The sequence below is a fragment of the Saccostrea cucullata genome, unplaced genomic scaffold, assembly GCF_032062105.1.
Source record: "Saccostrea cucullata isolate Sc308-1 unplaced genomic scaffold, CSIRO_AGI_Scuc_v1 ctg621, whole genome shotgun sequence".
In the NCBI taxonomy this organism is placed as follows: domain Eukaryota; kingdom Metazoa; phylum Mollusca; class Bivalvia; order Ostreida; family Ostreidae; genus Saccostrea; species Saccostrea cuccullata.
In genome coordinates this window covers 273,867-299,025 of record NW_026929514.1, presented here as the reverse complement: position 1 = coordinate 299,025, position 25,159 = coordinate 273,867, and the positions used below count along the sequence as shown (strand labels likewise).

Below are 25,159 nucleotides of genomic sequence, written 5' to 3'. Positions count from 1 at the left end.
CGACTTTTAATACATACGGGAGGTAACTCTTAAACTTTGACCTGAATTCTTGCTGAATAAACTTTTGTTAACACCCAAAAATCAAAATAAAAAACAAAAACAAAAGGAAAGGATTAAAATTCGGGACATTTTGAGTTAGGGATTTAAAGATGACGGTTTCGGGCGGGGATGAATTTCACCAGTGACCTATTTATTTTGAAAAACTTGCAAAACACAGCACTTTAAAGATTAATTTTATCTGGCCTTATGTATATGTCAATTTTGTAATTGTTTTTGATGCTACAACTGCGCTCGCCCCAACGGTCACACCATAAAACATATTAAACTCTTATTCGTAAACACAAACAACAGATAGCTTGCTGATTTTTAAATATGCGGGTGTGAGATCCACTAGCCAGGTAAGCTTCGATTCCCATGGGCATTTGTATAAAACTACCAAACGGAAGTGGAGTTAGAGAGGTGTAAACAACTGAACTTCCGAAACTGACCGTTATCACCAGTAAAAGTTTTACACTGGTTTCAAGCTTATATTGCTGAAGTAAAGGAGGTAAGAACTTTCAACTTGTTTGTTAATTCAAGTTCATAAAGAAGGTTTTTAATACCACACAATAAGCACTGAACATTAAACGATATTTTGGAAATGTTTTCATTTCAGTCCTCGTTTTAAAGCAAGGATAGGCCTGATTCATGTAATTGAACCCTTTTTTTTTTTTTAAAGTAATTGATCCCCCCTTTTTTTAGCTCACCTGATCTGAAAGCTCAAGTGAGCTTTTCTGATCACATTTTGTCCAGTGTCCGTCTAGCTGTCTGTAAACTTTTCATATTTCTGACTTCTTCTCCAGAACCACTAGGCCAGTTTCAACCAAACTTGCCACAAAGCATCCTTGGGTGAAGGGGATTCAAATTTTGGTCAAATGAAGGCCACACCCTCTTTCAAGGGGAGATAATTAAGAAATAGTGAAATTTTGGTGGCATGTTTTAAAAATCTTCTTCTCAAGACCCACTTGGTCATGAAAGATGAAACTAATGTGGAAGCATCCTCAGGTAGTGTATGTTCAAGTTTGTTCAAATCATGACTCCAGGGGGTAGGGCGGGGCTACAATGGATGATCCAAATTTTTACATATAGGTATATGCAGGAAAAATCTTTAAAAATCTTCTTCTCATGAGCAACAAACCCAAGACTAGTCATATTTATGTATGGAAGCATTCTCAGGTAGTGTAGATTCAAGTTTGTTTAAATCATGACCCACAGGGGTACGATGGGGCCTCAGTTGATGATCAAATTTTTACATATAGGTATATGCAGGAAAAATCTTTAAAAATCTTCTTCTCATGAGCAACAAACCCAAGACTAGTCATATTTATGTATGGAAGCATTCTCAGGTAGTGTAGATTCAAGTTTGTTTAAATCATGACCCACAGGGGTACGATGGGGCCTCAGTTGATGATCAAAGTTTTACATAGGAGTATAATAGGAATAATCTTTAAAAATTTTCTTCTCAAGAACAACTAAGCCATGATAAGTCATATTTATATGGAAGCATTCTCAGGTAGTGTAGATTCAAGTTTGTTTAAATCATGACCCACAGGGGTACGATGGGGCCTCAGTTGATGATCAAAGTTTTACATAGGAGTATAATAGGAATAATCTTTAAAAATTTTCTTCTCAAGAACAACTAAGCCATGATAAGTCATATTTATATGGAAGCATTCTCAGGTAGTGTAGATTCAAGTTTGTTTAAATCATGACCCCCCCCCCCCCCCCCCCCCCCCCCCCCCGGGGGGTAGGATGGGGCAACAATGGATGATCAAAGTTTAAGTTTGTTACAGTTAATGCATGGCTGTACTAAATGTTGAAAAGGTAATGAAGAAATTACGTACATCCTTTAAAAGAAGAGGCTTAATAATCATGATAATACTTTATACGTTTTTAAAAAAGTATTTAAAGAAAAACAATTTTCCTTTATATACAAAAGGTTGTGAATTTGAGATGAGAATATGTGCAGAATTCCGTCTTCTATTATCCTTCACTTGTACATTAGTAAAATATTTAGTTTAGACTAAATCGTGCCTCAGTGCTTTTAAAGCTTTCAACCAAAAGTTCAAATTTTAGAACATAATTGAGAACATCGTGATGTGTTAATAATAGTCGTTCATGTTTCATTGAGTTTACCTTCTTAGACAGGTAGTTATTGTGTTAACACCCACTTTTCCTTTAGCATATAATTTGTTAAAAGCTGAGCATTTATTCATAGCAGTTGATGCTTGAAGTGACCAGATATAGATTTTTGACTTATGATTTCAGATATGATTCAGTGAAGTGATTGATTGCCATAAATACATTGACCTGCTTCAACGACTTTAAAGTGCAGGTAGATTAGTCAATACTACTGGATGGGCTGGGATGACATATATTGAACTGTAAGTTTAAAAACATTCATGTAAACTTTTTAGTAATACCAAGTCATTAGAATATAATGTTCAGTTTCAGTGTTCAATTGTTGGTCTAAATAGTATAAATCTTTCCAGCAAATGTGTAATATAAAAAATAATTTAAAATTATTAGATGCTTACAGAGAATGGCTCGTAAACATTAAAGATCTCGGTTAATTTTTCTGGTAGCACCGTACACATAATCATGGATTTTTCTTAAAAAGTTAATACATAAGTAGATCTTCATCTTGCAAACTTAAAAAGTGTTTGCAATTAATATATGTGGCATTTTTTATTCCTTAATTGGCAATGGGCCTTGATAGTTAAAAAAAAATATTTTTAGATATTTTGTATTCTTGTATCCTTAATTGTTGTGTTTTTGTGCAGGAGCAAATAAAGTATATTAAAGTATCAACAAAAAAAATAATTAGGAAGTGATTGATAAGTATTTATAATTGCTTAAAAACCTGGAAACCTGGAATTCCATTGAATCTTAGTAATATAGGTCAATCAAAACTATGTTTATATATTTGAAAAATAAAGGAGAAAAAAAGGAAAATTAAAATTTTCATGACTATAGAAGCAGAGTTTATAGAGCTATAAAAGAATATTCAATAAAATCCACGACAAAATATATAAACTTAACTTATTTAATTTGTTACCATAGTAACATTTAGAATAGCCGTCTTTTCCATGGACTTTCAGTATTAATGTAAAAATGAATGCCTTAAAACAGCATTGTTCAGCAATGATAAGGATCGAGTTCAATTTTGCCACAAAAATTGTGCTGTTCAATTTTGAAATTGCCAAAAAATTCACATTAAAAAAAATCTCATTGCCATGGAAACCATTTCATCAATGTCATCCCAGATTTTCCCAAAATTATTTCCATGATTTCTGGAAGAAAATCATTGTGGTATAAAGCATTTGGAGGAAATCTGTGATCATGTGTGCCACACCCCTTATATAAAAGTGCAAATCCTTACAGAGATTTCTGTTTAGGTGTTTTCATGTCCCATATAACACTTCAGGAGAAACTGGTTTGTTGGCATGATTTTAAATGGAGTTTACCTGTATTAGTTTTGACACTTCATTGATGAATAACTTGAACTTTCTATGTAAATAAAGAAAAAAGCTTAGCTATTTTTGGCCAATTAACCTTTAAACAGAAAATAGTCCATTGTGATAGAGAGAAAAAATAATTTAAAAAATAAATATTTATAAGTAATCAGACGAAATCTAAATGTTTATATATTATATTAACTGCATATTATAACAAACTCTGCTAAATTCACAACTGTTACATAGATATTTAAGTTGAAGATGTGCTACATTTAGTATAATCAGATACACTGATAGTAACATTGTACCAGTCTGAGAGAATCTAATCGCAAAATTTTATATTTCCTATTCTATATATATAGACTGAATTACTGGCTTTTACATGCATGCAGTCAGACAGAGAATTAGTGATGTTAGCGATTTTGTTTTTCCTTTATAGTAAAATTTTTGTTGTTGTAGATTTGAGGAATTCTAAGTATCTTGACGTGATGTTAACAATGTGGACAATTACCTCTCTGTGTTTCTTGTTCTTTGGACAGTTTGTCCAATCACAAGCTGTAAGTATATAATGTTTACTTATCGTGGAAAACTCAACATTTACATAGAAACTAATTTGAAGTAAGTTAAAGTTAGTTTCTGTGCAAATAAGGTTATGAAAATGCATCTATTTTGACTTCGATAAAGCTAAATGACTTGTAAACCAGTACTCACATTTTGATATAACATGCTTTGTATAGTGTGCCCAGGATATGATTAGCCACTTAATACATATTTTGATGTCATATTAGAATGCCATAAGTATTCTATACTTAATTGACTTAATACTTTAATTGACTTAAAAAGTTAAAAACCAACATCATTCAACAAAACAGCTTCAGCATAGACTATGTGATGAACAAGTTAAGCATTAGGTTCAAAAATAAAGTTTTATTTGAAACCCTTTCCTGTATTTTTTGTGTAGGCTGGACAGTTTTCCCAGGATCCTGAGTGCGGAAAGACCCGTGGTTGCTACAGCGACTGCGCCAGTGGGTGTACCTATGAGGTGACCTGGAAGGACATGGGAAGCTCTGTGGCCTTCACCATGAAATTTGACCTTGGGAGTGACACATCTAGGTGGACTGCCATTGGACTGTCCCAGGATGTGAAAATGGTGAGGTTATATAATTCTATCTGCTAGGAACTGGTTAGGGGGAAATATATATAGGACTCCACATCAAAATAAAGGTGCCTTATAAAGATCAGCAATCTATGTTGGTTTTTCAGAAAGTATATCAATTTTACACAGTCGTAAGCAAAGTTCTTATGATGAGATATCTTGATTATTTTAACTTTATGAAATCACTGTTTAGTTGTTGTGCATTTCAATAGTTGAAAACATGGGATAATTTGCCACATTTCCAGCTGTTGTTATTTATGTCCCCCAACAAACTGCACAGTAATATCTTAGATTTACAGGGGGGGAAAAAAACTTTGGAATATCGTGAAATACAGTTGATTATGGGAGAAAGATGTTTATCCATTTGAAGTCAATTGTTTTAAAATTACAGTCACTCACGGTGTATCATGATAAACCTAGCTTAATTCTTTATAGTCTGTGTGATACACTTAATAGCCTTGGATATATTGTGGATTTATATGTATATTTTGTTATTTAGGGCAATGATGAAGTGGTAGAGTGTCATAAAGAGCTGTCAGGTGCTGTCAAAATGTACAGATCTCAGAATACGGGAAAACGTCCACCCACCCCTCTAGTGAGTCTTGTGACACCATTTTCTGTTGTCTTTTTTCTGATTTTCAATACTGTATACATGGAAATTTTTGCCCCCATTTTATTTTTACCCATTTTGCCCCATCCTCAATTTGGCAAATTTAAAACAGGGCAAATTCAAAGAATACAATATAACACACTGCTCAACGTGTTATCGGCTACTCGGTTGTTATCGGACACTCAGTTCAAGAAAAGCAATGTCTAGAAAATGTGGGTAATTTTAAATTTCATATTTCAACAATAAATTTGTATTTCAGCAAACGAAGTTTGTGATCTATGACAGATAATTGATTATACTTTCAGCAACAGAAAGCATAAACCAAATCACTCTCTTTAAAAGATCTACAGCTCTTTCAAATGATATTTTACAAAAATTTCGGAATATGTCATCACATTTTAACTTCTGTAGAATTCAAAATTAGTTTATTCTACCAAACAAAGTGGTCTATTTATTCTATGGACAATCAGATACATTTAGATCAGCAAACTGAGATTAAAAATCCAAATTAAGGGTTAGTTAACAGTCATTTAAAATATCTCGTTAGTTGAAAACGTTATCGTCAACAAGGTTGATGTAGCCGGATAATTCGGTTTTTGACGGGTGTACGTTATCGGAAACTCAGGTTAAAAAGTTTCCTTTAGATTCAGAAATAGATTGGAAGAAGTCCATTATACATACATACAGAAGGAAACAATAGCAATGCAAAATCCATGTCAGCCCCTCCCCCCTTCAATCCATCCTAGCTCTATCTACACACATGAATTTGGCCAATAATGACAAAGAGCACATGTGCGGGATGTGACCATTCATCAAGGGGTTCTTCTTCCTTCTTAGTACGTAAATAATTAAAACTATGACTGGACAAATTTAAATGAGGTGAAATACTGAAATTGTCTGAAAGTGTGAAAAGGCAAAAATAACATGGGCAAAAATAACCCTGCATACAGTATTTAGTGTGTTGGACAGTACATAATTAAAGCCAACTACCAAATACCAAGTATTTACTACAAATATAGCTATAAATTGTTTACTATTTTGTATCTGTAGGCGGGGACCGATTTACAGCCGACCCAGGGGTCAGTAGACGGTAGTGTCCTATTGTGTGGATTTAATTTACTGAAGTCTGCGTCACTCAATCTTGATGTCGATTCCTATCTTTTCTTTGCCAACGGAGCTTTATCAGGACCTGGTACAGTAAATTGAATGAAACATTTCTGCTGTGTAGTTTTAATCATACTTATCCTTTCAGAACTTATTAACAAGAGCATTGTACAGAAGCTTGTAGGTCCCAGGTAGAAAAAATATTTTATCTGACAGTCACCAGAAACTTACCTGGCCATCATCAGATGAAATATTGTTTTCCTACCTCACAATTACCAGCTTCAGAAGCATTGACTGAGCTTAGGGGTACATGATAATTTTTTTTCAATTTTTTTAGGCTATTCATACTACAAAACTAACTGAGACCAAGTTAGTTAATTGTACATGTACATGAATTGGTAGTGTAAAACTTGGTGTCAAAGTTTCTTAGCCACTGTTAACCTGATATTATGTCCTTTATAACTTCAGACAAAAGAAAACATTCGACCACACCAAAGATATCTCCCAGTGTTGTGGACTTCCAGTCTGTACAAGTTATTGGGGGATCAGCTGTTCAAATCCTCATCAAGGTTCATGGTATGTACTATAGAACACAAGTCAAGTTATTTTTGTTTGCAGGTACGGATCCAGGAATTTTTTCTAGAGGGTCCACCCCAGTAAAAAAAATCCACAGGATTGTATTTTGACTTTACCCCCTTATTTGTAGGTCTGCTGATGATTGCGGCCTGGGTATTCTTTGCCAGTGTAGGGGTGGTGCTGGCCCGGTACTATAAGCCAGTATGGGCGGATAGAAAACTACTTGGGGAAAAGGTCTGGTTTCAGGTGAGTATTTTTCATATTATTTTAATCTGAATTGTTGAAGAAATCAGTTTAGAGTTTGATATTTAAGTTATGAAAAACAAGTGAGCAAACTAAACAAACGTGTACATATAAATTTAATTAGGGCCCCGCAAGGATTTGCGGGTGCCCTATAGTAATCACTCTGTCTGTCCGTCCGTCTGTCTGTCTGTCTGTCTGTCCGTCTGTCACTCTTCCGCCCGCAATTTTTCTGTTTTTTTCTAATAACTTTTTTTATGGTTGCCCAATCAAGTTCAAATTTGATATGGTAGTTCAGTAGGCAGAAATACATATTTTGATGCTAAGTTTGGTTCTCTATGTCTTCTGGTTTGGAGCTGGGGTGGTGGGGTAGATTCCTTAACTATGCATAAGAATGAATGGCCAACTTTTTTTTTGGTTGTCCAGTCAAGTACAAATTTGGTATGGTAGTTCAGTAGGCAGAAATACATGTTTTGATGCTAAGTTTTGTTCTCTATGTCCCCTGGTTTGGAGCTGGGGTGGTGGGGTAGATTCCTTAACTTTATAAGAATGCATTGGCAAAGAGAGATAACTGCTGAAGATGTTCCCATTGTAAACTGAATGCTGCTATGAGTCCCTTGGGATTAATTAGCTTTCCTGCTGAAGAAAATCCAGAACATCATCTTTATCTGTCACATTGAGATGAATTACCACCTCTGTCTGCAAATGAAGTTTGTTTTGAAGTTAAGTCAATTTGGAATGCTATGAACACTCCGAAATGTGGATTTAAATATAAATTTTTATAATTTTAATATTTTTGTTTAATAGTTATGAATTCATTGAATTCTAAAAACAAGAAATAGGTTAAAGAGAGTTTTTGATTTACTTTTTTTCACTTAATGTTAATTCAAGAATATTATTAATTTTTAAGGTAGTTGTATAAAAACCCCATTCTATCATTAATACTGAAAAAGTTCTTAATGTCACTTTAGAAGAAAAAGATGTGAGAGGTACAATTAATCCCTTGGGATTAATTATCTAGCTTGCTGCAGAAAATTTAATTTACTCTTAATTTAATAGGCTTTTTTTTATCTGTCACTTTAAGATTAATGAAAACCTTTGTCTGCAACTGCTGTTTGTTTGAAGTTAAGGTTAAGCCTTCATGATATTTGCATTCATTGAAGGCTGGCATTTTATATAACACAGGCTTCATAATTGTTTAAATATACATTCAATTGTTAATTTGTTCTTTACTGCCTAATGTAAATACAAGGATATTATTTTCAGGTTTTTGAATATTCAAGAATTATCTTGAAATTTTAAGAATACAGTTGCTGTTGCTTATTCTTCGTACATTTTTTAATCATTCCATAAGCTGCCCCCTTTTAATTCTACCCCATGGTGGGGCCCTTGCTGACTGGTCAGTTTTCTAGTTTGAACTTGAAGCGAGATATTTTTATGAAGCATGGTCCAATGATGTTAATTTTAAAATGTGTCATGTTCGTTGTTACTTATTTGAGCTAGATCTACATTGTTCTTACTTTTGTAGATACACCGTTTTCTGATGGTCATGACTCTGTTATGTGTTGTGGCTGCCTTTGTTGTTATATTTGTACAAGTTGAAGGATGGAGCGACGTAAGTATTACCATATATACTCGCCTATAAGTTGGTCCGCCTATAAGTCAGTTGAATTTTTTAAGCTTAGGCCAGGTAAAATTAATCTTTAGATTCTCATCCTAATTTGCTAAAAAATTGGGGCGGGTGGGCGGATTTTATTATTTATTTTTTATAATTGTTAAATTGTAAGTATCAAGAAAACATTGACTCTTCGTACACATTTTTTCATTATGTTAATGCCAATATGAATATATTTTATTTTTTCATATTCTTTTAAATATGAAAATTCTTGCTTAAATTATTAGTTATTTATTGTTTATTAACAAATTATCAAGTACACATATACGGCACATGCAAAACAAAATGAGGTGTTCTGACATAAATTTTGTATGCATGATTTGCTTTTCCCTAAATACCCTTGAGTTTTACCTTCAAATCCCTCTGTTTTCTGTGAAATATTATAGATTTCCACCTTCCTAAAAAATTGGATCCTTCTAGAGACTTGACATGTTCGACAATAAAAGTCATATTTACCAAATCTATAAAATATTCTAATAAAATATCCTACCGAAAAAAACTAGGCCTGAACAGTTTTAAGATTTAATATTTTCTTAGCACTAAACATTCTCTAAAGTCTGCCTACGATGTTTTATTATTTTTTTTTTTCAAATCAAAATCACACACAGTTGGAGATCGTTAAAACTTGATCAGGTGTCATTTTCCATGTCTATTTTCATACTTAGTTTTAAAAAAATCTTTAAAAACTTGCCCATGCCAGTGATGGTATCTAGATGTGTTTATGCTATTATTTTTCTCTGCCTTCTCTATACTGACAAATAATCTTTTCCTTACATATTTAAACCGCTTTTATTACCGATTTTTCTCCATTCTTCACATGGCTCTTTTGCTATAAATAGCGACACGCGACTTTTAATACAGACGGGAGATAACTCTTAAACTTCATATATAAAAATACATGAAAATGCTTATATTAACACTCAAAAATCAAAATAAAAAACGCCGGGGCCTTTAAGGGGGCAGTTGAATTTTTAATTTTATCTGGCCTTATATGAGAGGGATTGACCATAAAAGATTCCAACCTTTTTTATAACGCCTATAAGTCGGACTAATAGTTTTGGACCATAGTTTAACTCCCAGAAAACCTACTTATAGGCAAGTATATACGGTATATACAGATCTATTTAAGGGTCAAAGGTCGTAGCTGTATATATGGTTAAATTTATCATCCATGTAAGTGAATACAGTGCATGGCTTATACAGGGGCCTCAGATATTTTGACAGAATTAAAGAATATGGGAGAAAAATTCTTTTATGAGTCATGTTCAGCTTTAAATGTTCGAAATAACAAGAAGAAATAGTGTACATGTATTGTCATTTTGTAGATACAGAGTGAAAATCAAGATGATTATAAACTTATTATATGATTTAATTTTTTTCTTCATCCATACCGTTATTTTATACATGTATTTAACAGTTTGGGGATGCAGATGATTTCAAAAAGGCACACCCCTACATGGGGGTCATAGTGACTGCCCTGACCATAATGAATGTAAGTACATATGTACTTAGACATTACAGAAAATGCAACATTGTATGCTGTATTATGTAATTTTATAAGATCTAGTATATATATACATTTACATTGTTACATTTTGTTTTTTTTGTTTAGCCACTGATGGCTTTGTTTCGTCCCCACCCTGATGACAAAAATAGAATTATCTTCAACTGGGCTCACTGGTTTGTGGGAACAACCGCCCGTATACTTGCAGGTACAGTCATACAGATCTCAGTTACTGGTCATTCTCCTCAACAGTTTCAAGAATTCTCATTAGAGACAAAAATAGTACTCATAGTTCGACAATTAGTCAATTACAGCTGAACATTGTTATCTCTATTATCCCTATCTCAAATATCAGGATACATGTTGAAGTGAGTTGGAAATCCCAGCCGTTTGAATTTCATTTTGTTTATCCTCAATGTCTCACACCCTTAGATATATAGCAGAATTTACTCCAAAAGACACAAAGAGCATCCATAAACAATGTATAAATAGATGTACATTGGGTTTCTTTTAATGTATTATAACGTGTTTTTTTCAAAGATCTTTTTTAAAAATCCTTTTGTAGCCTGTTTGACTTATTATTTTATCTGTTTTCAGTGATCACAATTTTCATCGGAGTGACATTGTCCGGAGCTGATGCACCAGAATATGTAGTATACATTCTGGCAGCGTATACAGCGTACCAGCTATTTATAGAACTAGTGCTGGAGTTTCATGAATGTTTTGTTGTCAGAGCAAATAGCAGTATGTTATTACATCTCATCATCTTTCTTTGTATTCTTATTTATACATTATATTATTTCCTTATTTTGTCTTTTAATTTGTTATTAAAGTAAAGATATTTAGAAGAACTCTTCTTGGTAAAAACTAAATTAATTAATGAAAGGGTTATTAGCTGAGGATGTACATGTAACTTAATTTAGAAGAACTCTTCTTGGTAAAAACTAAATGAAAGGGTTATTATCTGAGGATGTAACCTAATTTTTATTATTTGTCAAATATTGTCAATAATGCTCAAACATCACTGATTTCTCAGTTTTGCGGCTATAGTGAAGATAGAGTAAAGAGTCTGTTATGCTTTTTATTTAGACAGAGAATCTGTGTATGAAATGAAGAAAGTATCTGAACCTGACCAGAGTTCCTCAGCAGTTGTTCCCCGGGTAAGTAAAGTATTTGTTAACAAAAGTTTTCTGAAATTTGTATTGTTGCTGTGCAGATTGTAAATAAAGAAATTAATCTTATTTTGGTTATATTGGGTCATTTGATTGGAAGCAAAAAGTTTATATTATAACTAGGGATGGCAATCGATTATAGAATTGCTAATCGGTTAACCGCAAGACGTTCCGACAGATTAACCATTTTTTTTTTTTTTTTTTTTTTTTTTAATTGTATCAAAATACGCATTTTTAAAAAAATTCATTTTCAGATACATGTATCTAATAATTCATTTACACATGAAGATTGAAAGAGAGATATTAGAAGTTACATGTAGAAACATTCTGCTCATAATCTTGGTCAGAAATGTACATGTATATGTACAAATAAATTTTTCTATTTCAATGGTTAGACAAGAAAAAATAAGAAAACTGTGAATCTTGCCTGAGAAATCAGACGCAGATATTTTTTTAGTGTAGATGTCACACAAATTCATTCTTCAATGTCACCATAATCTAAACTTTGTCTGAACTTAAACTTATCTGATGTTTTTCTAATAAACAAAATTATTTAAGCTGATTTGAAGGTAATTATGGCTCTCCGCATAGGGACCCTGAGGTAATTGGTCAGTTTTGTTTAGTATTGATTACTGTGAAAACACCGCGCTGTTACCCTGATAGTACTATAATTCTTAAATAATTTTAAAAAATGAATCCCTCTAATCTCTCTAAATTGGTATATTTGTTGTTTTCAGTTATCTATCCAATTAAATAATTCAAAAATGTTATCTGAATCAAGGGCAGATTTAGATTAGCTTTTGTGACAACGCAGGATAAACTTGTGTGACATCGGCTTTGAAAGTTATCAATGATTTCTATCAACTTTTTTTTTTACGTTTTTCTTAAATTTTTTTTTGTCCTCTGAAATTTAAATAAAATATGAACCTTTAATTTTCTGACCAGAGCAAGTAAAATTTATAAAAATTCTGTCATTTTCAGTCTTTTTGTGTACTTGAATAGAGCTACTTGAAAATAAAAATTGTCAAGAAAATTAGAAAATGTATATTTTGATACGATTAACCGATTAATCAGTCGGAATGTCTTGCGGTTAACCAATTAACAATTCTCCATTTGATTGCCATCCCTAGTAAAAATGCTAAACTATCAACTTTTATGCAGAGATTTCCATTTTAAAAATGAAATTTAAGAAAATTTTGTTCAGTTTCACTTGTATTAAATTTTTCCAACTAACCGATCATAGATTTTCTAACTGATAAAATACCATCGTTCCGACCGATTAATCGATTAACCGGTTACAAATTGCCATCCCTAATTATAACTTATGCTTCTACATCAATATGACTTTCCCAGCTTCTTGTTTCTTATTTTGATTTTTTCCCACTAATTAATTGATGTTAATTTTATTGTTCACTGACAGGGGGAACCATTCAAGAAAGTAGCCATTGGATTGCACACTCTCATGATTCTTGGTTTTACGCTGGCTATAATGATAAGTGTGGGAATAAATTAGATCAGATATCAACAGAAAGTGTTCCCTTCCTCACAGGATAACATCATGGTAAACTGAAAAGCTATACACTAAATCAAACCAGAGCTATGAATATAATGTGATTATAGTTGAAATCCTTCCTCTTTATTGTTTCCAAATATGCCCAGTTTTGCATAAGTAAATATACATTTTTGATATTGAATAAAAGATATTAAAGAATAAGTTGGCATAATAGATTTTTTATAGACTATGAATCTGTAAATATGCTGATCATTTCATGTTATATTGACTTGTTTATATTTAGGTTTTGTTTTCTTTTTATTTACATGTATCTTTTTTTTTATCATACATTGAAAACATGTACATTTAGATTATTTCTTTAGTTTCTTAGAAAAAAAGTTAAATATATATTCAATGTTATATCAGGTTTCATTCATTCTCATGAACATGTAAATGCTAAATTTAAAAGAACAAGCTAATTCAGAGAATTCGTGTCCCCCGCTTAGGGAAAAAGTCGGCTCCCCCTGACTGAATTTGTAGAATTATTAAATGTATACATGTATACTGAAGCAAATAAAATACATGTATGTCAATATGCATATAAAGATTTGATTGTTTATTCTTCATTATATGTACACACTTTAGATTTTATTTAAATTTTTCATTTCACATGCTTACTATCATTTAGTAAAAAAAAAATAATAAAAAAAAAAAGAAAGGTTCTTAAAAAAAAAGTTAAATATATATATTCAGCACTTTGATGTTATATCATAACATGTCTTCTTGAAATGGTGTATAAATTTACGACCTTGAACTTTGACCTTTTGACCTCAAAATCAATAGGGGTCTTCATTAGGCATTCAGATATCGTGTGGAAACGAAAGTTTTTAACTCATGAAAAATGCTAAATTTAAAAGAAAAATGCATTATTCAGGGTGATTTCTCTGAAGAAGAATTTGGAATGCTTCAGAAATTTAAGTACAGAGGCAATTGTTATGAGACATTTTTGGTGGATGTATTTCACCTATAAATCCAAAGCACTGTATTTGCTCAATAAATTACATTGTATTTTGAATGTTTTAAATGTCTCCATTTTATAAGTCAAGGATATTTTTTGTTTGATATTAAATAGGTAAGCCATGAAGGCCTTGTGTGCATTTTTTTATGTGTAGTAGTTACTTTGGAAAAGTTATTTACATCTTGTTTTTGAAATAGGGTAATTTCCTTTACTGTGAAATATTTTGCATAATAAACTCAAAAAATGTAAACAATGTACATATTTATGGAAAAACAAAAGAAATAGTACTAAGTCCCATAACCAATAAAATAATAAAAGCAACATTTCTTGTTTAAACATAGGTACTTTCTTTGATTTCTTCAGACATTTTAAACAAATAAAACTTGTATGTATCGTGGTTTATCATACACTGTAATATTATTGTATAGAATCTTTATCTTGGTATACCCCCTCCCCCTTTTGCACCCTGTAGGTATGTATGGGACCTTGTTTAAAGAAAAGCTTTTGATATTTTACCTTATATATTGTATTAATTAATTAAACCATGTTTACTGATATTCTGTACATTGTATTTTCACACTTCTTTCAGTGTTCCTAATTTAATTTTTTTTGTGTGTGTTATTACTTTTTTTATTGCTATCATTACATTTTAAGTGACTCCATTTCAACATTACACTGTACCTTCTGTCCACATTTCATAATATTTAACTGTGTTGTGATCTTTGTTTTTTACTTTGTCTTGCAATTTAGTAGAATATATATGTTTATAATTTTTTGCAATGATATACTTTGTAGCTATAGATTAATTAATTTCCTCTAAGTTTATGTATGCATTTTTTAGCAATATGATTATAGACTTTTTTTTACTTATATACAATTTACATTCTCATGTTAAGATGTATATTTCGAGAAAATATTAATTAGTTTTCTGATATATTATACAGCAGATACATATTATTTTTATAACAAGAAGAATATGAATAAAAGTAGATAAAGTATTTTTAAATATTCTCATTTTTAGAAGAACAGGGCAGTTCTACAATATTATCTTGTTTTTAATTAAATTTCTTGACATTACAGTATTTGCTCGACAAAACTTTATTATAGTTAACATAGATAATATTTACCCCCCCCTGCAAAGAAGTTTCGATTGTTTTAATAGTCCAATCCACACTTTGCAAAAGTTGTTTCCCTTTGCGGGTTCAACCAAAAGGAAGGGAAAGAAACTTCATTTCTCCTCTTTATGCTACCAAATATTTGGACGTGCTGTGATAAATCCATTGTGTTTAATATTTTTTCTTTCAATGCGTGGGTAGCCCCATCTTGGGGCAATCAGTACACAAAAGGCAGAGCGTTTTTAAAGTCAAAAGTTACAAACCTGAAAACTACAAAGGTTACTGTGTGGATTGTATGGGTTTATCCCTTAAGATGGCGGCCAAGGGACATAATATTTGAAAAGTGGGGATTGGACTATAGCTGTCTATCTGTCTGTTAACTTTTTACATTTTCTACTTCTCCAAATCAAGGCCAATTACAACAAAAATTGCATAAAATATCCTTGGATAAGGGGATTCAAGTTTGTTGAAGCAAAGAGCAATCTGCTCGTTCTAAAGGAAGATAATTACTTTAAAACACAAACGTGGATCAGTTTTTACCAAAAAAATAAATAAATAATAAAAATAGCTTAACCGCCAAGACCAAAAGCTGTAGGCGATTGTTTTTTGCACAGTTGTAATGGCCTTTGAAACTTTTTATACTTCAACAACTTCTGGAAATGTTTCATAGCAATGATACATGTATTTATAAATTTCAGAAACTTTTTTGATCAGAAAATTTTCAAATCTAAGAGTTATTTATTTTTAGGGGCATTTTCTTCGCACGTTTACATACTAAATTTATCCCTAATATTTGAGAAAAGAGGGATCTGTAGTCTGTAAATAAGACATGAAAATATGACATGAAAACACATCATGTTGTCAGCCTGTGTTAAGTTATAAAAATTGCAGTAGAAAATCGAACACCCAGTAAAAATAACCGAGCTCTAAGCCCAGGTTTACAATCACAGTGTCAAAGCTGGATAATAATTAAAAAGATATGCAAAACTTTTCATGTAATTTAAAAAAAAAAATAAATTAACTGAATTTAAAGAGAAATTCATAGTTGGACGTAAAACGACAAAGGAAGTATGTCTATGTCCCTTTAATCATGTCGGGTAAACATAAATGGCAATAAAACAACTCCTGAATATTTATGTTTAATAAAAAACAACTAAATATTTTTGTTTAATAAAAACAAACCCTAAATATTTTTGTTTAAAATGTACCTAAAGAATTGTAAAACAAACAAAATATCCATTAAATACAAATTGTCTAATACTGTGAAATCTCACATTTTCGTGGGGTCAAAATTTCGTTGTGGCCATAAATTTGTGGGCCTTTCCATACCTCGAAAACAACGAAAATTAAACCCCCACGAAAATTAGTGATTTCACAGTAATAATAATAAAACATTGATGTTCTATTGGATATTGTTACCTTTATAAAAGAACTTACCAATGTTCAAATCTTGTACAAGTGTACTGCAACTGTACACAGTCTAAACGCTGAGTTCCATACAATACGCCCCACAGCAACACAATGTTCTATATACAAATAAATACGATGTTCTATAATACGTAGGTCGCGTTAATTGGTGGAAACACGGCAATTCCTACAAGTCTGATCATGACAGTAAACATACGAGGGCTGCTCAATAAATAATGACCTCGATGCTCGGAAAGAAGCAAAAGACGCTTTTCAATGATTTAGTCTGCATGATTTAACTTATTAATCTCTTTTAGTTAAAACACATGTCCGTAACATTTTTTATCCAATTTCTTATTATTTTAGAACTCATCTTGGTATACTGAAAAATAGCAGATCCAATGATTTCCTGGACTTGTTTCTTCCTTCTGAAAGGTGTTTTTTTTTCAAGTTTGGAAATAGAAACAAGTAAAAAGGTCAAAGATCTGGCGAATATTGTTAATGTGAAAAAACATTAACTTTCTGTTTATCCCGAAAACCCCTTTACTCTTCAGGACGTGCGGGTTTGGACGCTGCCATGAAGAAATTAACATAGTGGATTCCTAATTCTGGGTCCTTCCTCTAATAAACCTTTCGATTTTTTTGCAAAAAATTTGCTTTGTAGACTCTTCCAGAAATTAAACTGTCTCCCCGAATACGAACTTGAACAACAATATCACTAATATTTAAGAAAATTGCACATTAATCTGTCTTTGTGCTCTTGCAATTCTTTGCTCTTGTCAGACCTTCGCTGTTTTTATCAAGAACATGTTATGGTAAATTTTGTTTTGAGGGTTTTAAGCAATAGATTCAAGTTCCATTATCTGTTTGAATATCAAACAATCGTGGATAACTACAGTTACTGATATTTTGAAATAATTGTTAAGACATTCGTACACGCTGTCGTTTACAATCATTTTTCAAAATATAGGGTGACCTTTTAGTACTAAGCTTTTTTACCGTCAAACGTTTCTTAAAAACAGTGTAAACTACTCCCGATATGATGTCTATCTTTGCTATGTTTCTTAAAGTCAATCATGCATCATCAAATATTATTTCTTGAAATTTAGCAAACAGTACATAAGGTGTTATAATTTATTGTTGGCAAGGACAGTATCCATTTTTGATGCCCATTATATAATTTTTCATCATTAAAATTCATCTGCTTATTTGTCTATAAAATAGACATTGGTTGTTGTAACTGTCCCATATTTCAGTAAATATTTCTTTGGATTTTTAACAAGTTTTACAGCAGCTTTAATGAAGCTTTTATTTTCACTTTAGTTTACTGATTCTTTACCATTCATTTATAATGCAGTGTCTCGAATAGCCCTTGTTTCCAGCTTCTCACAATGAAACTATGTGATGAAAAGTGGTCACATAAACTGGTATAAATTTATTAAAGATTCAATAATGAGGGAAAGTCAAGCTTAATGTCATGTGATATCTGTATTGTATGTCATACAGTTCAGGACATTATTTATTGAACAGCCCTCGTACAATAATTATACAATTTGCATATAAATTTATTAAAAGTCGTATATCGATCCATCACTTTATTAAATTCATGTACTTGCAATACATACTTCTGAGCACGTTTATTTAAATAAGATGATGGATGGAGTGTTTGTTCATCAAGCAATTGGAGCAATTGGTGTAATGTATTGCAAAAGTTTGATTGTCTTACATAAAACTATTTTTCAAGAAATAACAAATGAATTTTTAGTCTTGTATCAAAACCCTTTATAAGACACTAGTCAGTCCACGTTGGTGGTTTGGGAGTCACTATATGGAGGATACGTGAATCTCGCCTGGCGGCCTGTGTAAACTCCTCCAATGTAACCGAGTCGTCGTGGTCTGCGTCCATTTCCTCAAAGAATTCTTCAGCAATCTGACGTCCACTCTTTCCATCTTCAATTGAACTTCCTAACATCATTTCATAAGCCTACAACACAAAATATATTACATCTCTCCACAGAAAAAAGACATTTATGCATGTTTGCCAAAAATAAATCAAAAGAAACACAAAAGATAAAAACAACACGTGAAAGATTGTAATTCGGAAGGCATTTGGGAACTCTCACCTCCAGCATCTCTCCCACTTCAGCTTGCGTTATGGTCCCGCTATTGTCCTTATCATATAACCTAAAGGCAGCCTGAATTCTCTCTTCGATATCCTCGCTGTCACACAGACAGATGTAGCGGACGAACTCGGCGAAATCCACCTCACCATTCCCATCATCGTCAAACAATCGGAACATCTCGTCTGCAAACTGAGATGAATTCCCCGGAAACACTTGTTTGTAAACCTCTCTGAACTTCGTCCTGGTCAGTGTTTTATGCTTCCCGCCACTCCATTCGCGAAATAAATTTTTCAGAGCTTCAAGCTCGTTTGTGTTAATCTTGTGACGCCGCATTAAATCCTCGTCCAAACTACTGTGTTTTTGGCCCATTTTGTGCTCTTTTAAAGATTTTTGTAGACGCAGTGAAGGAAAATTGTTCCTTTTTCTACTACTGTGTTTTAGGAAGTGAAATTTAAAACAATAGCAGAAAATATCTACTCTTCGGATCGATAATCTTCAAAAAATCGCTAACAAATGACTGATCAAGCAGTTAAACAAATACAAATAAGGCAATCTTTTATTGCATAAAAGACAACAATTCTTTATCTCAATAATAGCAATATAATGTGGAGTCCACTCCTATAGTATAGAATATACGGAACGAAAAGTGTCTAACGAGGAATGGAAGCCTTATATAGAATTAAAGGTGGGTACTGCAGTAATTGAACTCTTCATAAGAAAAAAAAATAAACAAAGACATATATGTTTTAACAGGAAAATGAAAACAAGCTGTAAAACAAATGCTGTATAAAATATTTTTTAAAAAAAGCCATAAAGCTTTTTGGCAAGGATGATAAATTTCCACCTATTTATACACTTAATCACGTATTTGAACTTTGTTTTGTTCATGTTGTTTCACGGTGTTGCAGGTATTTGATATTGGTATACTTGAAATACTGTAGACGTACTTTTTTCCACGCCGAATCTCAATGTCTGTTTAATCGGCGGGTAGAAAATTACGCGGATTTCCTAGACTGTCACTATTTGCCTTACATTTATATTAACTCCGCTTGGACAAATTTCCGCGGAGAATTTGTGACCGCGTACATAGCAAAATTTAATACCACGCGGAAAAAAGTACTTCTACAGTATGCTAGCAAATAAACTAATATTTTTGGCAAAATAAAAGGCTAATTTTGTGTTTGAAAGAGCCATACTGAAAGAAAAGTTAACGTTGGTTTTGAAAGAAATTACCCACGTTGGGGAAATATATGATATAGAGAAGTTAAAATATCATTAATCGTACATATATATATATACAGCTTATGACATACTTTATTGTAAAGACAAAAATGTTAACAGTAAAACAAATAATTAAGGAGAAATCATGCTTATGCCCTGTAAAATCATAATGACACTGTACTAGTCCTTGACATGCATAAGAAATTAGATAAGTGTATTTTTTTTAGTATTTTACATGCACAATTATCTCACAGAATTTCTGCTTAAATATCCTAAAACTGTTCATTAAATTTCTTATGACAAGTATCTAAAGACATGGCGAATGGTCAAGAAGACTCTTTAACGTAAAATAAACTCTCGTGTTTGTTCTACGAACACTCACGGTTTGTTTAAACGTGAAAGTTCTCAAATCTGTCATAGTAAACACATCGGTGGCGCCAAGAACTGCCCACTCATGGCACAAAATTGAATCTAGTCACCCCAGTTAGGAGGTTTAGGGTTAACTATGCTTAAGATGGCGGAGTTTCGTCTTGCTGCGTGCTGAAATTCATCAAATGTCACAGATTTATCACCATCAGCGTCCATTTCTGCGAAGAATTCTTTGGCAATTTGGGCTCCTGTTTTCCCGCCCTCTAAAGGAACACCCAACATATTTGTATAAGCCTAAAAAAGAACAATTCACAACCAAAAATGAATTGATCAGCCAAGTGAATTTTATAGAAGATAGTTTCCTTAGAATACAAAGTCATTAAATCCCATGAATAGATCGGCAATATGTGAAGAAACTTGAACTATTTCTTTACAATCTGAAGTGTTGGAGAGGTCTTTGTTAAAAGTCGCACACTTTATACATTTCTTACCTCTAACATATTCCTCACTTCCGCCTGTGTTATCGTTTTACTATTATCTTTATCATATAAAGCAAAAGCAATCTCAATTTTCTCTTCAATATCGTCACTATCACACATACAAATGTTCCTTACAAATTCCACAAAATCCACCTGTCCGTTTCCATCCATGTCGAACAGTCGGAACATCTCGTCCGCATACTGAGTAGATTTTCCGGGAAACAACTCGTTGTAAACCTCTCGGAATTTCGTTTTTGTCAGTGCTTTATATTTTCCACCACATCGTTCACGGAACAATTTTCTCAAAGATTCCAATTCGCTTTTATTAATTTTGTGACGCCGCATTAATTCTCGTTCCCCCTCTTTGTCTTGGCTGTTGTTCTGACCCATTGCTTGACCAAGGAACTGTTAGTTAAAACCCAATGGCTGCGTCGTTATATTCTGTTTCTTGAAAGACACAAAATACTGCAAAACGGAAGTCATTAAGAATTAAAATACCAATATCAAATCAATCTGCATTGCCCTATTCTTTCAGGTATTTTAAACTGACGATAATAAAGAAGAATACCGTAACCACAAACCAAACCTTATTTGCACATCTTACCTAAGGTTTCGATCGCTTGCATGTGAGGTGTCGGATCTTTGAAAAAACTACCGGTTCTTGTGCAAACAAAGATGTTCACAGAATTAACCTGGATACGACTTTTGTAAATATTTGTGAGACTTGTTGTTTAAATACATTTTCTCTCTTAGGGAAACCTACGGAATCCGGGTCTGTCAATTACATGTAAGCAGATCATATAACGAGGCTTCTTCAACGCTTCCTTTGTATCGAAAAGAATTTATAGACAAGTCCCCTTCTGCTCAAGAAAACACCAATAGTACCATTTAAAGTATACGCTTATCTAATTATAGATTCATCCTATCCTGTTTATGAATTCAAAAAGAATAAACTTTTATTGAATATATTCCGGATATTGCAGTCAATGATTTCATAACTCAAAGCAGGGTCCAATCCAACTTATTTGTAAGGCAAATGCCCAGTGCTTCTTGAATGAATAGCGAAAACAGAAAATAAGGAGAGCTGTCATACAAATTGAAATTGAAAACATGCGTTGTATGTAACAAAATTGACACATTTATACCACGAATTCTCTTAAATTTGTCATTAGATAAAGAATTGGAATTCATCATTTAAATACATTCTAAAATATTTTTTCTATAATATGTCTATCTTTCGATAAACGTTTCCTCTTTGTCACGTTGTAAGGATGACAAAATCACATACTCATTAAGAGAAAATTTGAGCCAAATTATTTTGTGGTTAAAAATGACTTTATTTATTAGGTCTTCTTGAAATGAATGGTACTTCTGTGACATCTGTTTTTGCAGAGAATTACAGATTTAGCAGAGGTTAGTTTCTGTTACCTTGAAAAGCGTTAAACGTTTTGTATTTCTTTTGGTTTTCGGCAGTGGCACTGCAGGGTATTTTTGCGAACTTATGCACCGGAAAAAACTCTTCTCAATAAGGCTTCTTGTTATCTGCAATATCTAAACATTCATGAATTTAAATGTCCCGATCGATTTTGTTTACTGGTATACGAGTAACGATTCCACCTTTTAGTCAAGGTACCCGTCAATTTAAACTAAAATGGCGTGGAGGAAGAATTGAGAATTCATAGGTATGTCAACTGTTTTTTTGTTTTTGTTTTTGTTTTGATGTACCTGTATAAAAAAGAGTAGCATGCATGATGTTGTATAAAATTTTGATATCAATAAAACATTTCAATTCACATTCATTAAGATTTCTTTGAAAAGATTAATATATAATTATACTTCCGGGTCTCACTCTATAGTATGTTTGTTTAGAAAGAGACACTGGAATGGGAGATAAAGAAGAGTCGAAATGGGAAATAAAACATCACGGTTAAAACCCTCTGCTATTGAAGACTTACAAAAGAGTGGCGTGGATTTTAGCGCCGAAGAAATACAAGAATGGTATGAGGAGTATCAGAAAAGCTGCAGGCATGGCCGATTTCTCACTGTCAAAGAATTCAAGGACGTCTACTCAAAAATATTTGGCGGAGATGCGACAGCCTTTGCAGAGCACGTGTTTAGGACTTTTGACTCAGATAAAAATGGTAAAGTGGATTTCAAAGAATTCTTGATTGGTTTGAGCGTGACATCAAGTAGTGACGTTGAGAAAAAATTAAAATGGGCGTTCAGCATGTATGATATAGATGGAAATGGTTTCATTGATAAAAAGGAAATGACGTCAATGATGAGGGTAAGCGTAATAATGATCTACATATTCTCGATTTATATATTATCATATAGTATAATCACATGGTAATCTTTAATTTATCATATCATTAAAATATCCAATGTCATTTTCATATACTAGCTACAAAAAAGTAGAAAAAGAATATACAGTCAAAGGTTTTGTTTTTTACTTTGATTGCTTTCTATGAGTCTAACGCACTTAAGTTCTAAAGATAACAATTTCATGGGTAAGATAGTGATGAGAGAATAATTACTTTTTTCCCCTTCGTAATACTTAATTTATATGTAGATGGAACCTTATTGATTTCTATAGAAAGCTTTATGATTCTATCAGAAGTCGTGTAATGCGGTACCAAATCAATTAGTAGATTCCTTGATCTTGTCACAGAGAATGATATAATACATGTAACCACATCTCCTCGGTATGTTAGAGTATATTAAATAATTAATCGCTGTGTTGATTGAAATGCAGATATAGATGATTGAATTATGAAAAAGAAGTAAAAGCATGCACTGTGTGCATGTGTGTGAGAGTATCTGCGTTTATGTTTGTATAAAGAACTTTCAGAAAACTTGAAACTTGTTTTTTTGGGATGTAAAGCATGTTATTTTTAAAACATTTTGAAGGAAGCAAACACCACACACACGTTTCCTTGAAATATAGTGTTTTTAAATTATCAGAGTAATATTGATAATTTGTGCCTTTTAAGTTGCAAAGAATGAAGTAATTTTTCTATTACAGGCGGTCTATAAGATGACCCCATCCATAAAAAAGCCTGATGACGTCAGTACTCCCGAAAAGATGACCCGGAAGTTATTCGAAAAAATGGACGCCAATGGAGATGGAGATATTTCATGGGAAGAATTTTATGATGGCGCCGTGAAAGATCCGTTAGTTTTAGCTATGTTGCAGTTAAATCCGGACTAAAGTATACTTCAGCATTTATTTTGAGATGCCTTTATTTTTTCCATTCTACATTTATAGTTTATTGTTCTCAATTTGCTTAGGGGGAATGATATGGATGGTTGGTAAAATTATATAAACAACAAAAATGAATATAAAGAAAATTTATGGCCTGTTTTAATAACATTTCTTGTTGATTGAATCTACACACATATCTATTTATAGATAAAGGACACATTCCTAGTCAAATATGGAAGAGGAGTGTATCGTTTATTTATGATAAACTTAAATGAAATACAATCTTTGGTCAAGCTAAAATTACGAATCAAAGACTAACTCTTCTGACAACTGGAACTTTACTACTTTTTCTTTGGTATAAAATTCTCACAGCATATAATCATTCAAGAGAAAGAAAACGTTAGTAATTTTCCTTCTCAATACTTCATGTTCTTACAGGTTCAGAAGTCACACCTTTAAACATGTCAAACATGATAATTATTCTTTACATTATACATGTGATATCCAATTTATTTATGTTATGCTGAATCTGGATTGTTTAATATTTTAATGAGGACGTGTCCTTCCAAATTTTTCATCGCAAACTGAATCGAATGTCATGTTACCTTATAAATTACTTATCATAAATATTTTGTTCAGAACATTAACTTACAAGAACATGTAGTATGATATTTTCTACGAACTAAGATATTTATATATGTACTCTGTGCTATACATGTTTTGCTATTATTCAATTCTATTTGATCTGACCTTAAAGTCTTTTTGGAATGGTTTCAGTAGGTTAGGAATTCTATGTAGTATTTTGTAATTATTAGAATTTACTAACAAAATCAATTTACTGTCATTATAAATGTTTAAGTAGCTTGAAGGGTATGTCTACTAAAATGAACTTCATAAACATTTTCTGTTGCCAACCTTTAAGTTTATGTATCAAATATTTTTATATCTTAATACATGTATATGCAGTTGAGAATTATTAGAATATTGATGACTACATAATTATATTATGAAGAGGATAACCTTTTCTTTGAGAATAAAACTTAAAATTCGGTACCATTGTTTTCATTATTTTGAAAATAGGTCATATGGAATTTACAGTATTATTCTCTTGTCCCCCCTTTCAATCCCTCCACAAAACAGACCACCTTTAATTTTTTGAAATAATGTGAATAAACTTTGCGAGAAATAATAAAAAT

At 32.2% G+C, this 25,159-nt stretch overlaps 4 protein-coding genes across 5 annotated transcripts; 2 read left to right on the top strand and 2 right to left on the bottom strand.

Annotated features, from left to right (window-relative positions):
• The first annotated feature begins 431 nt into the window (after positions 1–431).
• Positions 432–13,442, top strand: LOC134281072 (ferric-chelate reductase 1-like). Of its 2 annotated transcripts, none has more exons than XM_062763535.1 (14): positions 432–547; positions 2,308–2,374; positions 3,957–4,054; positions 4,459–4,647; positions 5,153–5,248; positions 6,314–6,455; positions 6,836–6,943; positions 7,074–7,189; positions 8,712–8,798; positions 10,276–10,350; positions 10,471–10,570; positions 10,960–11,106; positions 11,452–11,522; positions 12,955–13,442. In XM_062763535.1, the coding sequence occupies exons 3-14, from the start codon at positions 3,986–3,988 to the stop codon at positions 13,045–13,047; spliced, it is 1,293 nt and encodes a 430-aa protein (XP_062619519.1). In that variant the 5' UTR covers positions 432–547; positions 2,308–2,374; positions 3,957–3,985; the 3' UTR covers positions 13,048–13,442. The 2 variants fall into 2 exon arrangements, with proteins under 2 accessions (XP_062619519.1, XP_062619517.1); XM_062763533.1 differs by having other exon boundaries at positions 2,308–2,423; positions 12,955–13,441.
• Positions 13,443–18,358: 4,916 nt separating this feature from the next.
• Positions 18,359–19,058, bottom strand: LOC134281074 (frequenin-2-like). The gene is made up of 2 exons (XM_062763536.1): positions 18,690–19,058; positions 18,359–18,550 (listed from the first exon to the last, which is right to left on the bottom strand). Exons 1-2 carry the CDS (start codon positions 19,056–19,058, stop codon positions 18,359–18,361), a joined length of 561 nt encoding a protein of 186 aa, XP_062619520.1.
• A 947-nt stretch (positions 19,059–20,005) lies between these two features.
• On the bottom strand, positions 20,006–21,522 carry LOC134281081 (visinin-like protein 1). Its single transcript, XM_062763544.1, has 3 exons — positions 21,363–21,522; positions 20,771–21,223; positions 20,006–20,573 (listed from the first exon to the last, which is right to left on the bottom strand). The coding sequence occupies exons 2-3, from the start codon at positions 21,146–21,148 to the stop codon at positions 20,382–20,384; spliced, it is 570 nt and encodes a 189-aa protein (XP_062619528.1). The 5' UTR covers positions 21,149–21,223; positions 21,363–21,522; the 3' UTR covers positions 20,006–20,381.
• An 817-nt stretch (positions 21,523–22,339) lies between these two features.
• LOC134281082 (neurocalcin-delta-like) lies at positions 22,340–25,008 on the top strand. Its single transcript, XM_062763545.1, has 3 exons — positions 22,340–22,440; positions 22,628–23,045; positions 23,784–25,008. Exons 2-3 carry the CDS (start codon positions 22,665–22,667, stop codon positions 23,967–23,969), a joined length of 567 nt encoding a protein of 188 aa, XP_062619529.1. The 5' UTR covers positions 22,340–22,440; positions 22,628–22,664; the 3' UTR covers positions 23,970–25,008.
• The last annotated feature ends 151 nt before the right edge of the window (positions 25,009–25,159 follow it).

Bases quoted from the DNA above. Each gene is read 5' to 3' on its own strand.
- LOC134281072 (XM_062763535.1), top strand. From the start codon at position 3,986: ATGTTAACAATGTGGACAATTACCTCTCTGTGTTTCTTGTTCTTTGGA. The intron at 5,249-6,313 runs GTGAGTCTTGTG...TTGTATCTGTAG, and splicing joins AACGTCCACCCACCCCTCTA to GCGGGGACCGATTTACAGCC. The intron at 6,456-6,835 runs GTACAGTAAATT...TTATAACTTCAG, and splicing joins CGGAGCTTTATCAGGACCTG to ACAAAAGAAAACATTCGACC.
- LOC134281074 (XM_062763536.1), bottom strand. From the start codon at position 19,058: ATGGGCCAAAAACACAGTAGTTTGGACGAGGATTTAATGCGGCGTCAC. The intron at 18,551-18,689 runs GTGAGAGTTCCC...TTTGTGTTGTAG, and splicing joins AAGTGGGAGAGATGCTGGAG to GCTTATGAAATGATGTTAGG.
- LOC134281081 (XM_062763544.1), bottom strand. From the start codon at position 21,148: ATGGGTCAGAACAACAGCCAAGACAAAGAGGGGGAACGAGAATTAATG. The intron at 20,574-20,770 runs GTAAGAAATGTA...GTTCTTTTTTAG, and splicing joins AAGTGAGGAATATGTTAGAG to GCTTATACAAATATGTTGGG.
- LOC134281082 (XM_062763545.1), top strand. From the start codon at position 22,665: ATGGGAAATAAAACATCACGGTTAAAACCCTCTGCTATTGAAGACTTA. The intron at 23,046-23,783 runs GTAAGCGTAATA...TTTCTATTACAG, and splicing joins AAATGACGTCAATGATGAGG to GCGGTCTATAAGATGACCCC.